This window comes from Phacochoerus africanus, chromosome 4 (genome assembly GCF_016906955.1).
Source record: "Phacochoerus africanus isolate WHEZ1 chromosome 4, ROS_Pafr_v1, whole genome shotgun sequence".
NCBI classification, from domain to species: Eukaryota; Metazoa; Chordata; class Mammalia; order Artiodactyla; family Suidae; genus Phacochoerus; species Phacochoerus africanus.
In genome coordinates this window covers 116,336,791-116,350,873 of record NC_062547.1, presented here as the reverse complement: position 1 = coordinate 116,350,873, position 14,083 = coordinate 116,336,791, and the positions used below count along the sequence as shown (strand labels likewise).

General features: G+C 41.4%; 1 protein-coding gene across 1 annotated transcript in view; it reads right to left on the bottom strand.

Moving 5' to 3' along the window:
• Positions 1 to 14,083, bottom strand: part of LOC125124712 (uncharacterized) — a 108,527-nt gene that overhangs the window by 20,042 nt on the left and 74,402 nt on the right. The window contains exon 3 of the mRNA XM_047774735.1: positions 11,115 to 11,362. Coding sequence (XP_047630691.1) covers positions 11,115 to 11,362 — 248 coding nt within the window. The remainder of the gene's footprint in view (positions 1 to 11,114; positions 11,363 to 14,083) is intronic.

The following is a 14,083-nucleotide window of genomic DNA, read 5'->3' as shown; positions in this document are numbered from 1 at the left end:
CAGCTATACCTCAAAGAAAGAGGCCCATGGTCTGAAGGTCGACAATAAATCAGCAAACAGTTACTAAACCTACTAAACCTAAGACCAGGTACTATGGGTACCAGTTTTGCTCATCGATATGTTCATTTATTGATCAAACATCCATCCAGTGTTTGGCATGTGTGAGACTCTGCTATTCACCCAGAATACCTAGTCTAGTAGAGGAGACAGACATATAAATGTAAAATGTTAACGTAGGATGGTTTATAATTACAAGAATACAAACAGGCATAGGATGTAATAGAAGCATACTTTAAAATTCACTAAAAATTTCACGGTTTGTTTGTGTGACATGACACACTGGATCTCCTAGTTGCTAACTATATATGCGTACATGCGTATTTACGTAGCATTATTAAAGCCATTTGGGGGTTGTAAGGGTACATATTCAAAGAAAAGAAAGGAGGCAAGATTTACATGTAGGACCATGTGGTGGACATCTGCTCTTATTTCCTGCCCAGCATCCATTTTCCCTTTCTGTGCTGACAGCACCTTGACTCCCTCCCTCTTTTCCTCAACTCTCAGTCCATTTGATGTGGACAGAAACAGCTTCAGTCTTACAGGTGGAGTGTGTGGTCCAGGCCTGGCCAATCAGACCACTGCATCCTTCTGGCCAGAGAGACTTGTTCAGGGATATGTGTGTGACCCAAGAAGATCTAGTGAGCTCAATTCCAGGGATTTGTGTGGAGCTTCTATGAGGAGAAAAATCCCTCTTTCTCTTGTGGTTACTCAGCAGGAAGGGAGTAATCCTGGGCTGCTGTGCACCACAACATGTAGCCCTGAGAACAAAGCCACTTCCGAGGCAAAGGGCTGACACAGGGAGAGAAGATGATTGACGGCATTTGAGTCTCTAGAGCTTTTCATGCCGGCTCTACCTGCCTGGACTTCTCCAATATGCTGACATTTCCTCTCTCTTCCCTGTCCTTCTCCTGTTCCCCTTATCTTTCAAAATATTAATGTTGAGTGTTTGCTGTGTGTCACCAAAAAACTCAAACATAGTACAGAAGGAACAGGTTTGAGTTGGTGGTGCAATGGAAACAAAGTCAACTAGGAACCATGAGGTTGCGGGTTTGATCCCTTGCCTTGCTCAGTGGGTTAAGGATGTGGCATTGCTGTGAGCTATGGTGCAGGTCGCAGACATGGCTTGGATCCTGCGTTGCTGTGGTGTCGACCAGCAGCTGTAGCTCCAATTCGACCCCTAGCCTGAGAACCTCCATATGCCTCAAGTGTGGCCCTAAAAAACAACAAAATAAACAGGTTTGAGGAGAATGTATCAATAAGAAGGCCATTATTACTGAAGCTAAGCACCATGCGAAGAAGTAATGGGGAACAAGACGAAATAAGGTAGGACGTAGGATGAGCCAACCGGATGGTGATGTGTCTTGACATCTAGTAGAGACTCTTAAGTAGACAGAAGAGAATCAGTGCACTTTTACCACGAGTACATGTTTAAAATACTCAGAAGTCAGAGCAGCATCAACTGGAATCAGGCGGAGAACTGTTGGGAGGAAACTGCAATAATTCAGAGGATGGGGAGGAGGACCCAGATCTGAGCCAGGCAATGCCAAACCGAGAAGGATGAATGGATGCATCGAGGGAGATTAGGGACTCCTACGGCCAGGAAGGGTGATGATTAATAAAAAGGGATACAAGTGGACTGAGTTAATCAAGAACTAAGTCTACCCAAACTAAGTCTATAAATAGTCAATCTACAGACAGTTGTTGACAGTATTCTCGGAATGAGACAGAAGAATGCAATGTGGTACCTATTACTTAAAGAACTTAGAAGCCTGTTCTTATCTTCAATTTAGAAGTAGAATAATTAAACATACTGTTCACACTATGACATAGGTCGCAGAGTATGTAAAAAACTACCATTACCACCAACGATAAAACAAACTTCCTAAAACCTTCAATTGGGCTAAAAACTACTGTGACTTTAGTCAGGTTTTAATGTGAGCTGGGCAGTATTTTTAAGAAGGAATCACTCTCATGAGTGATTTCATTTAAAAGGCTCTGTGTTAATTTCTTTTCTTTTCTTTTCTTTTTTTAGTGCCACACCTAGGGCATATGGAAGTTTCAGTCTAGGGTTGAATTGGTGCTGCAGCTGCCGGCCTATGCCACAGCCATAGCTATGCTTGATTTGAGCTTTATCTGTGAACTACACTGCAGCTTGCAGCAATGCTGGATCCTTAACCCAATGCGGGAGGCCAGGGATTAAACCTGCACTTCATGGAGACCAGGCGTGTTTGTAATGCGCTGAGCCACAACGGGAACTCCTCTGTGTTAATTATTAATTCATCATCCAGAGTACATAGAAGACTTAAAGCACATATGATTTTCTTTCTTCTTCTTCTTCTTTTTTTTTTTTGTCTTTTTGCCTTTTCTATGGCCACTTCCTGCGGCATATGGAGGTTCCCAGGTTAGGGATCTAATCAGAGCTGTAGCGGCCGGCCTACGCCAGAGCCACAGCAATGCAGGATCCAAGCCGTGTCTGTGACCTACACCACAACTCACGGCAATGCCAGATCCTTAACCCACTGAGCAAGGCCAGGGATGGAACCAGCAACCTCATGGTTCCTAGTCGGATTTGTTAACCACTGGGCCATGATGGGAACTCCACATCCGAATTTCTTAATTTACCAGCCAGAACTCTATATACTAAGACCATTTCAACTGGATTGGAAAATGTCCTCTTGTCTCACATAATTTAACCTGTTTTAAGAGTTTAGAAAAGTATTTATACACATAGAAAAAAAAAACCCTCAACAATATATGAGTAACATTCATTCTGAAAAAAACTGGGATGTTTCAGAAGCATGCAGGTTTTGTGTACACTAACTAATTGCAGTTTTAGTTTTTTGATGTTCTTTTAAAATTTTTATTATGATTGATTTACAATGTTCTGTGTTGTATAGCAAAGTGACCCAGTAGTACATATATATATTTTTTTTCTCACATTATCTTCTATCATGTTCTATTACAAGTGATTAGATATATAGTTCCCTGCACTATACAGCAGGATCTCATTGCCTGTCCACTCCAACTGCGAGAATTTTCATCTACTAACTCCAGACTCCCAATCCATCCCCCCCACGCCCCGGTTTTTTTGTTTGTTTGTTTGTTTGTTTTGTCTTTTGTCTTTTTAGGGCCGCACCTGCAGCATATGGAAGTTCCCAGGCTAGGGGTCCAATGGGAGCTACAGCTGCCGGCCTACACCACAGCCACAGCAATGCCAGATCCAAGCTGCATCTGCGACCTACACCACAGCTCATGGCAACACTGGATCCTTAAGCCTCTGAGCGAGGCCAGGGATCAAACCTGCAACCTCGTGGTTCGTTTCCACTGTGCCACAACGAGAACTCCGGTTGTAGTTTTTTAAAAGCAAGACACTAAACCAAAATTCAGGGGGGTTGCTTATTTGTCTCTTTAAATCTGCTCAGGAAGCAGGCTATCTCCTTACATTTCCTTCCTCAGGCTTGTGGGATTTGGAATCCTTCCTGTCTGAACTATACATTCTTTGATCTAACTTTTTTACTTTGAGTTCCTCTTAAGGAAAATCCTTGCTGTTAGTTTCTCCGAGAAGCTTTGGTGCTGTATATGTTCCTTTTGGACCACAGGGCACCAGCCGAGCAGTCAGGAAGGCTGACACACTAGGTGGGAATATATTTCATGGAAAGGCAAATAAAGCATCTCTGAAGATACAGGTTCTTGAAAATTGTGCCCATGGTTCTAATCTTAGCATAAATTGAGTTTAGTTGCATTAATTAGGTTTTAATGTCTGCTGTTTTAAAACAATGTTTTAAAACCATGGGACTTGATTTAAAGAAGTTCTTGGGCTCTCTGAGACCTGACCAAAGAAAAACAAGTGCCCCCAAAGATCTGAAAAGGAGACTGGCAACAAGCTCATTAGGCAAGCTTGCAGGCGTGTATCAGCTCTCCCCAGGCAATTCAGCAGTTTTTTTTCAATGATCATCGCCCTGAAGCACTACCTTTTTCACATAATTCACACATTTGACAGGAATATGTGGAAATCATGTGTAAAGTTCACAGCTTGGCTGCAGTAAAAAACTCGTTGTTTATTTAAAAGGGCATGTCTGAATAAAGGTTCTGTTGGAATTGCTGATATTTATAAATACCTAAGCCTAGGAATTTTTTAAAACTCCAGAATCTTTCATCACAGAGAAAGTTGAAAAAATTTAAATCACAATTTTCATATGTGATTTAACTTTAAAATTTTTTAAAATTTTAAAATGAAAAATTTTATTTTAGTTATTTATTTATTTTTTGTCTTTTTGCCATTTCTTGGGCTGCTCCCGCGGCATATGGAGGTTCCCAGGCTAGGGGTCCAATCAGAGCTGTAGCCACTGGCCTACACCACAGCCACAGCAACGCGGGATCCTTAACCCATTGAGCAAGGGCAGGGATTGAACCCGCAACCTCATGGTTCCTAGTCGGATTCGTTAACCACTGAGCCACGAAGGGAACTCCTAAAATGAAAAATTTTAAATCACAAAAAAATTCAATTGAAGTTACAAATACTTATAATGAATCTATATTAGTTTTTTTCCCCTGGGAAGTCACACACACAACCTCATAACTATTTTGGCATAATGTATGCTGTCACTGAAGCAGGCATTATGAAGAGGTGGGCTTCACTTTCAGGCATGGTCCTCCGATCCCTCCTCTAGACCCTGGGGACCATGTGTCTGCAATTGCTAGGAGTGGCCTCTGGATGGCAGTATTCTTTTTAGTTTGCACCTTGATCATCAGGACAAAGTTTCTTGTCTGCAGGGGACACCATGAACTATCTCTTTCCATAAGTAATGTCTTAGTGTTCTCAACTCCTTAAGGAGTTCTGTGGCTAGAGTAAGTCACTTAACTGCTCTGAGCCTCAGTGTCCTCCTCTATATAGAGGAGTCTACCCTAAACTTGGAATGTACTCAAAAGGCTTAGATTTGATAATGATAATTAATGTTATTTCTTATTGAAAACCTAATGTGAATAAGCACTGCATAGGATCTTTACAAGTCATATCTCACTAAGTCCTTCCAGATACCCTATAAGTCAGTTATTACTACTGTACCTTTAGAGATAAGAAGAGTGAAGCTCAGAATAACCGGGAACTCAGCCTAAGTTCCTCAGTGGTGAACCTCGGATTTATTATTCTAGCATATAATACATGTTCCTAGAAAACTGCCTTGTGCCTAGTAAATATTGGTAATTGTTAACCACTTTTATTATTCTTATTGCTGTAACTATTAAATTTTATGTAGCAGGTACCTGGAAGACATACATTATTGAAATATTATTTCTAAGATGACTTAAAAGAGGTACAAAAATCTGTTATGACCTAGTTGGTCAGATTATTAATTTTTCCCCAAAGTATATTTCAGAAAGGCCAAAGAGAAGATTCGCAAATAAAAATTTATGGTCAATTAAATGTAGGGAATGCTATGTATTTTATTCTTCTCCTGGAGATTCACAAGAAACATTAGCACATTACAGACAATGAGATATCTCACACTAAAGAAAATTATTCAACTAATGTAACTCAAAGTTTTCAAAGATTTTTGAAGAGAACACTTGTACTTCATGTAATATTTATGAGCATTTCCCTTTTTTTTTTTTTTTTTTGCTTTTTCCTAGGGTCACATTTGCAGCAAATGGAAGTTCCCAGGCTAGTGGTCGAATCGGAGCTGTAGCCACTGGCCTAAACCACAGCCACAGCAACGCAGGATCCGAGCTGCATCTTCAACCTACACAACAGCTCACAGCAATGCCGGATCCTTAACCCACTGAGCAAGGCCAGGGATTAAACCTGCATCCTCATGGGTACTAGTCAGATTTGTTTCCGCTGAGCCATGATGGGAACTCCCTATAAGCATCTCTTGAAATCAGTGTTTTGAGGAAAACATTTGGAAAAAATAAATCTATTGAAATTACTCCAAGTTGAGCATGGAATATTTTGAAAGGCCTTCTTTTCCTCCTAACACAGCTCCCCATTGTGGATGTGCTATGAACTGTCAGAGCTGACAGTAAAGCCTTTATGATGCTTAACTGTTTAACCTAAGTTTTTCTCGGGCTTTTTTTTTTTTTTTTTAACAACAGTAAAACATCCTTTGTATTTTTCTTCACAATGCAGTCGCAGGTAAAAATCACAACCCTTTCCTGAAACTTCTGCTCATAGTATTTCTTAGGTCTTCTTAGAGACCTTATCTTCCACACTACCCAGTGGCTTTTAGTTTCATTGACTCTAAACCTTATTGCTATCTAATGTGTCATGTGCTTAAGAATCCACAACTAGATTGTAAGTTATTTAGTGTCTGGAACTTTGCATCGCACTTCTGTGAAGCCCTAAAAGAGCATGAACACAGTGCATTGCTTACTCATTCATTCATTCCACAAATATGCATTGAGCGTGCCCCAGGGCCAGACACTGTTCTAAGTGCTGGGGTACAGCAGGATCCCAGCAAGGCTGTCAGTATTCTAGTGGAACTTCTATTGCACTGGGGGAGACAAACAAATAAGTGTTCAAGTAAGGACATAATACAAAGTCAGATAAGAATTAATGTTTTGAAGCAGGAAGGGCAGGTGAAAGAGTGAATGAGGACAGGTTATATTAGCTTAGAAAGGCCTCTCCAAAGAGGGAATATTTAAGCTGAAATCTGAATAACAGGAAAGAGCAAGCCATGCAAAGAGAAGGCCCAAAAGAAAGATGTTCTAGAGGAGAGGAAAGGCCAAGGCGAAAGGCTGGAGGCTGGCTAAGCTTACTGAGTTAGTGGGCAAGCAGGAGGACCAGTGTGGCTGGAGCCTGAAAAAGAGTCAGGTGAATGCTATGAGATCAACTTGGAGCAGTGAGTATGGGCTTGCCTGGGGTAAGGAATTTGGACTTAATTTTAGGTCATAATGAAGCCATGGAGTGGTGTAAGCACAGGAACGAGCTAAGCCCTGTTTTCTTCATGCTAAAAACCACTCTGACTGCAGGGAAAAGAATGAAATGTAGGGACTTAAGGGGGGAATCAGGGTTAGAGGCCAGCTGAAGTCTCATTGAGCAGCCAAAGTAAGACATGATGCTTTCGAAAAGGGTACTACATGGTCAATCAACTGTAATTTAAAAATTTTTAAAAAAGAAATTAAGAAAAGGGTGGTGGCAGGACAGCCAAGGAGGGGGGCATATTCTGGAAGTACTTTGGTGAAAGAGATAATGGGACTTGCTGGCTTGAGCAAACTAGTGGAAGGTGGTGTGTCCTGGATGGGAGCATCTGGGAAGGGGACAACCTGAGGAGACAGGGTGGTGAAGAGGATCAACAGTCCTTTTGGACCATGTTAAGGCTGAGAAGTCTATAGGGTATCCAGGAATATGTGTCAATTTCCCCTGATTCTGAAGCTCAGAGGAAAGGGCAGGGAGAGTCAGTGGCACACAATTAGTATTAAAAATCATGAGACCACATGAGGTTGTCTAGGGAGAAAATGTAACCTCAAAACACCTGAAAACTTGGAAGTGGTCCAGGAGGAGAGGAGTTAAAAAAAAAAAAAAAAAAAAAAGGGAAGGAAGGGAGAGGGAGAGAGAGAGAAGCCAAATCAGTAGGCAGACACCCAGGAGAACGTGGTATCGAGAAGCCCAAGAAAATAAAGTGCAGCTGAATGAAGAAGGAGTCCACAGAGCCAACTCCAAAGGTCTGGATGAGGACAGAGGAGGAATCACTGGTTGGTCCGCAAGGAGGCTGTGGGAGCAGGGTCAGTGGAGGGTTGATGACTGGAGCTGGGAAGGGTGGGCTGAAGGAGGAATGAGAGGTGAGGACTGATCAGCATTCGCTGTAGACAAACTCTTCAAAAATTTTGCTATGAGGAGGAGCTGAGAGTGTGGCAGTAGTTAGAAGGGACATGCAATCAAGAAAGGGCTTCTGCTTAAGCCTGAGATGGGGAGATACTAGGGTTTATCTATGTAGAATCAGAAGAAAAGATGTAGAAAAGAGAGGGACTAATTGACCAAAGAAATTATTATTATTATTATTATTTTGGTTTTTAGGGTCATGCCAGGTGGCATATAGAGGTTCCCAGGCTAGGGGTCGAATTGGAGCTGTAGCTGCTGGCCTGTGCCACAGCCACAGCTATGCCAGATCTGAGCTGTATCTGTGACCTACACCACAGCTCACAGCAATGCCGGATCCTTAACCCACTGAGTGAGGTCAGGGATTGAACCCGTGTCCTCATGGATCTTAGTCGGGTTTGTTAGCCACTGAGCCACAATGGGAACTCCAATTAGTATAGATTTTTAAATGTATTTGCTTTACATTAGACTGAGTAGGAAGCTGTATTCCAACATATGAGTTGTAATTGTGATGATCTCCGGGAAATAAAACTGAGTGGTGATAATAATAACAAGATTTCCTTGACTTGTATCTAGTGCTTATTTTGTGCCAGGCATTCTTTTACATGTTTCCATGTCTATTAGCATCTTTATTCCTCCAAATAATAGTAACTGTTCTCATGTTACACTTACAGGGAAACTGAGATTAAGTAACTTGTCTAGTGCTGTGTAGAGAGTTAAGTGACAGGACCAGCACTCACTGTTGATACTTGCCTCAGAAGCCTTAACTACCAGGATAAAGTGGTAAACGGTTTTGCATGTGCTGTTATTTCCTCAATTCAAGACCTGTTTTATGATTTCCCTCCTCTCAGTAACCTCTTCTTTCTCTAAAGACAGGCAGTTATAGAAAAGGATAAAAGCTTGCTGTGGCTCTGGCGTAGGCTGACGGCTACAGCTCTGATTCGACCCCTAGCCCGGGAACCTCCATATGCTGTGGGAGCAGCCCAAAAAATGGCAAAAAGACAAAAAATAAATAAAAAAAAAATCTAAGAAAAGGATAAAAGGGAACCAAGTTTCAAATCTTTCTTTAGTTGGGGCAACCTTCTGAGATGATTAAACCAATCAGACGTGGGCAGCAATTCCATCAAAACTGTTCCTTTCAGGATAGTTCATAAAAACTTACTACACATTAAAATGTAATCTTTGACAGTTAGTATGACTTTTTTCCATACAAGTGTTCCTTCTATAAACACATTTGATACATATTTATATATGACTTTAATGGCCATGTGGTATTCAATTGCTGGGACATACCACAGTTTACTTAATCCTTCAAGTACAAATATGTGTATGTGCTTATGTATTTATAGAAGAAGTCCCAGTTCTGGGCAGAAACGTTAGAAAGTACAGCTTAGCAAAGAGAATTCCACTCACCTTTTCATTTAATAAATATTACTGAGTGTCCATTTGACATCATGCAACCATGGCAAGTCATGCTTTCTCTAACGCTATTTAAAAACATGAGAAAATCGCAGAGGAAAAACTGCAGGATAAAAAGTTATACGGGAAGTATGTGAAAAAAATTAGTAAAAAACAATTAAATCACACGTACACACACACCACATGAGAAAGAGAGAGGGAGAGATGTAAGCAGTAGTTACTATTTCTGGCTGGTAGTTATTTCTTATTAATCACTAAGGATTATTTTTATTTTCTTCTGCTCTCCCTTTTCCTTATTTTCCTATAATGAACATATGTAACTTTAATACTCAGAAAAACGTTAATTCAAAAATTAAATATTTCTCTTTTTTCGCGATGGTGGTAGGGAGCCCTGAACCCACGGTATATGGCAGTTCCCAGGCCAGGGAATGAATCCAAGCCACAGCTGCAACCTATGCTACAGCTGCAGCAATGCCAGATCCTTGAACCCACTGTGCCTTCCAGGGATGGAACCTCCCTGCCTTCCACAGCAACGTGGGCTACCACAGCTGGGTTCTTAACCCACTGAGCCACCACAGGAACTCCAAAAAATTAAATATTTCTACATACTACACTTCAGAGCACACGCATTATCAGACATCTAATTTGCAGGTAAAATGGAATCCATTATGATGGTAAGGCATAGGGGTAAGAGGACATTATTATTTCAGTTAATCAATAATAATGCTCCAAATGATTCTACTGCCTCCAGGAACAACATTTAGAGTGTGTGTGTTTTGAGGGGGCAATATAGAATTATCCATGCTAATTAGTACATTTAACAAATAATGGATAATTAACATGGAGCTTTGGGGATTAACATGTACACACTAATATATGTAATATAAATAATGAATAAGGACCTCCTGTATAGCATGGGGCACTATACTCAATATTTTATAATAACGTATAAGAGAAAAGAATCTGAAAAAGAACAGATACATGTATTACAGAATCACTGTTCTGTATACCTAAATCTAACACAACATTGTAACTCAACTGTATTTCAAGTTGAAAAAATAAAACAAAACAAAAGAAAAAAATCACGGAGCTTTGCTTCTTGCCACTAGATCTACCTAGCTGCGAAAGAAACGGAGGGAGATTGAGGAGACACTTCCAAGGGAAAAACATTCTCTAAAGTCAAGGTAGAAAATTCAGACACTTTGCCGCATACTTCTGTTCAGATTATCCCTTTAAGATGCACCTTTTCCTTTAAACTTTTTATGGTGAAAAATTATAAACATAATAAAAAATATGTGTATTTGAGTGCTTCAACAATATGTGCAATAAACCCCATGTTCCTATCACTTAGCTTCAATAATTGGGAACATTTTTGCAAAATTTTCTTTCTAGCTCCTTATCTTGCATTAGTAGGAAACAACAGCACTTATAGACAGGAAAACATCTATAGACACATTTTAAAACATTAAGTAAAAAAGAAATGATTAAAAACCTCACCCTGCAGATCTGAACTAAGCTTTGAAGGAGTCCCCAGGTAGTTTCTGAGGCCATTCCCACCTCCCCCGTGCAGCCTGCCTTTCCTCTCCAAGAGCTATGTGAGTGCATCATTACACCTGGGGAATGGAAGAACCAAAATAAAGAAGAGCAGCAAACCAGGAGCTAGGAAGCCACAAGACAGAACTGGGGGACTGGTGAGCACTTGCGCAAGCAAGCGGGGGCCAGAAGGCAGCCTGGGGACCAGCTGGTAGCAGGCTGAGCGGCCACCCTCACAAAGGTTCATGGCTAGAGATGAACTATCAAACAGTCGCCAGGTGGTACCTACCCAGACTGTTGTCACTGCTCGTGGGCCAGGAGGCAATTCTATCCCTCAGCTTTTTCTTCTTACAGGAGTTGTCTGACCTCTCCGAAAGGCCTACTTCCTCCTTCCGGATTTCCCTGACGAGCTGCATGCGGCATCTTGTAAAATCTTGAAAGGAAATCTTGCCGTTTTCATCTGCGCCCAGCTGGTTCATGATCTCTGCCACAGACTCTTCCATATTCAATTGGCGACACACCATCAGCAAGTCGTTTCTACATAAGGGGTTTGAACAGAAGAAACACTTAGGAGTAGAGCCATTTGAGCTGGAGAAAATGGTGCATAAAAAAAAAAGAGTGTTTCTTGAATATATCACACTTTTCTCATTGCTTTTGTAAAAGTGTTAAGTGTGCAAAAAGATGTTTCATCTGGGTTATTCTAGACAAGAACTCTATTATTATTTGGAAGAGTGAGGCAACTTTAAACCCTTTGTTCTCTCTTGTCTCCTGTATCCATGCCCATCCCCCCTTTTCTTTCTTTTGAAATTGGTAGAGCAACCGTAGAGGGTAGCTCTGTATTCTCACAGTAAGATAAAATTTCAGACCGCAGAAAAGATATTGTTTCTACTCTTGCCAAGAGTTTAAAATCTAGTCAAATTGTAAAAGAACAACAAAAATTTCAGCAAGTTCAATTTTCAGCTTTCTGGACCGATCAGCTAATTTTAGGACTTCCTTACAGTGTTATTTAATCTTGACTTTCATGACTCAGTGCTCGCTGACCTCTGTTTTTTCCTGATTTTCTTTGAATGTTTTCTCCCTTCCCATCAGCAATTAGTAAACCCTAAGCCTTAGAACAGGGATCAAAAGCCCAAATTGGAGTTCCTGTCGTGGCGCAGTGGTTAACGAATCCGACTAGGAACCATGAGGTTGCCGGTTCGATCCCTGCCCTTGCTCAGTGGGTTAACGATCCAGGGCGTTGCCGTGAGCTGTGGTGTAGGTCGCAGATGTGGCTCGGATCCCGCGTTGCTGTGGCTCTGGCATAGGCCAGTGGCTGCAGCTCCGATTAGATCCCCTAGCCTGGGAACCTCCATATGCCGCGGGAGCGGCCCAAGAAATGGCAAAAAAAGACAAAACAAAAACAAAAACAAACAAATAAAAAAAAAGCCCAAATGTCGGGAGTTCCCATCATGGCACAGTGGAAACAAACCCAAATAGGAACCATGAGGTTGCGGGTTCCATCCCTGGCCTCTCTCAGTGGATTAAGGATCTGGTGTTGCCGTGAGCTGTGGTGGAAGTCGCAGCCACAGCTCGGATCCGGCATTGCAGTGGCTATGGTATAGGCCAGCAGCTGCAGCTCCGATTCAACCCCTAGCCTGGCGAACCTCCATATGTTGCGAGTGCAGCCTTAAAAAGCAAAAATAAATAAATAAATAAATAATAAAAAGCCCCTTCCGGATCTAGGACACAATGTAAATGTGTGAAGCAGGTGGATCTAAGACAAGAAGGGTCGGTGCAGTCTGTGGCTGGACAGGGAAGCACAGCCACACTATAAGTTCTCAAGTTAAAGAAGGACAAAGAAAAAGAACAATAAAAAAAAAGAGAACAATTCCATGTTTGTTGGCCAAGAACATTTATCTGAAGCACGTCATTTTACTCTGGACACATGTCTTATTCTTTTCTTTTCTTTTTCTTTTGTAACTGGCCACACCCACGGCATATGGAAGTTTCCAGGTCAGGGATCAAATCTGAGCCGCATCTGTGACCTATGCCACAGCTGGGGCAATGCTGGCTCCTTAACCAGAATCTGGGCTGTGCTGGGTTTGGGATTGAACTGGCAACGTCACAGAGACAAGCCGGATCATTATCTGCTGTGCCACAGTGGGAACCCCCGTAAGTCTTGTTCTTTTCTCTCTAAACTCCTTGGGGGAAACATTTTGTTCATGTTGCTCCAGCTGTATATCTCAATAAAAGTCAAAGGATTACGGATTTAAGAGCTGGAAGACATAGTAGGAACTAGGCAACGGTCACAAACAAAGTTAATCAGTGCTCCTGTCTCAACACACCACCAAATCCAATCATCTGGAGACCATGACCAATGTGATGTTTGCTGATGCCTGAAATGTAACCATGAAAAGACTGACACTTCTCTGCCAGTCACCCTTCACAAATACCTTCTGGTCCACCCTAGTATGATTTCCCCAAGTTCTCAGGCTCATAGAGTTGTAGATATTTTAACATCTTCTCCTTCACTCCATTTAACTCTAATCCCCCCAGTCCTTGTCCCCAGTATCCAATTTACCTCAAATTTCTGTTGGTCTTGTCCCCCAAATGCTTTTATAATTACTCTTTATTATACATATGCTTTTATATGTAGTCTATATTATTATTTCAAAATGCATAACACTCACCAAAATCTTCTCAGTTTTGTTGTTGTTGTCTTTTTAGGGCTGTGCCCGGAGCAAATGGAAGTTCCCAGGTTAGGGGTTGAATTGGAGCTGCAGCTGCCAGCCTACACCACAGCCACAGCAATGCCAGATCTGAGCTGCAACTGTGACCTCAACCACAGCTCTTGGGAACACCAGATCCTTTAACCCACTGAGCGAAATCAGGGATTGAACCTGCATCCTCATGGATACTAGGGATTGAACCTGCATGCTCATGGATTCTTAAGCCTCTGAGCCACAACAGGAACTCCTCAAATCTTCTCAGTTTAATACCAGGTCTATTACATTAGCTTCTTAGCTGATCTCCTTGCTTCCATATGCCATCCCATTTTCATGATACATAGAATTCTGATATGTAGCTACAATTTTATTTTATCTTGTTGGTATGTCATATATATAATGCTTATGTTTACGTATTTATGTTTTTATTTGTAAGATAGATGGATGAGTGGATGATATACACCTACATATGGAAGGTGGTATGATAGATTAATTTATTAGTCCTAAACTTGACATCTAACTTAGCTTCTGGGATTTAGGTGTTTATCCAGTT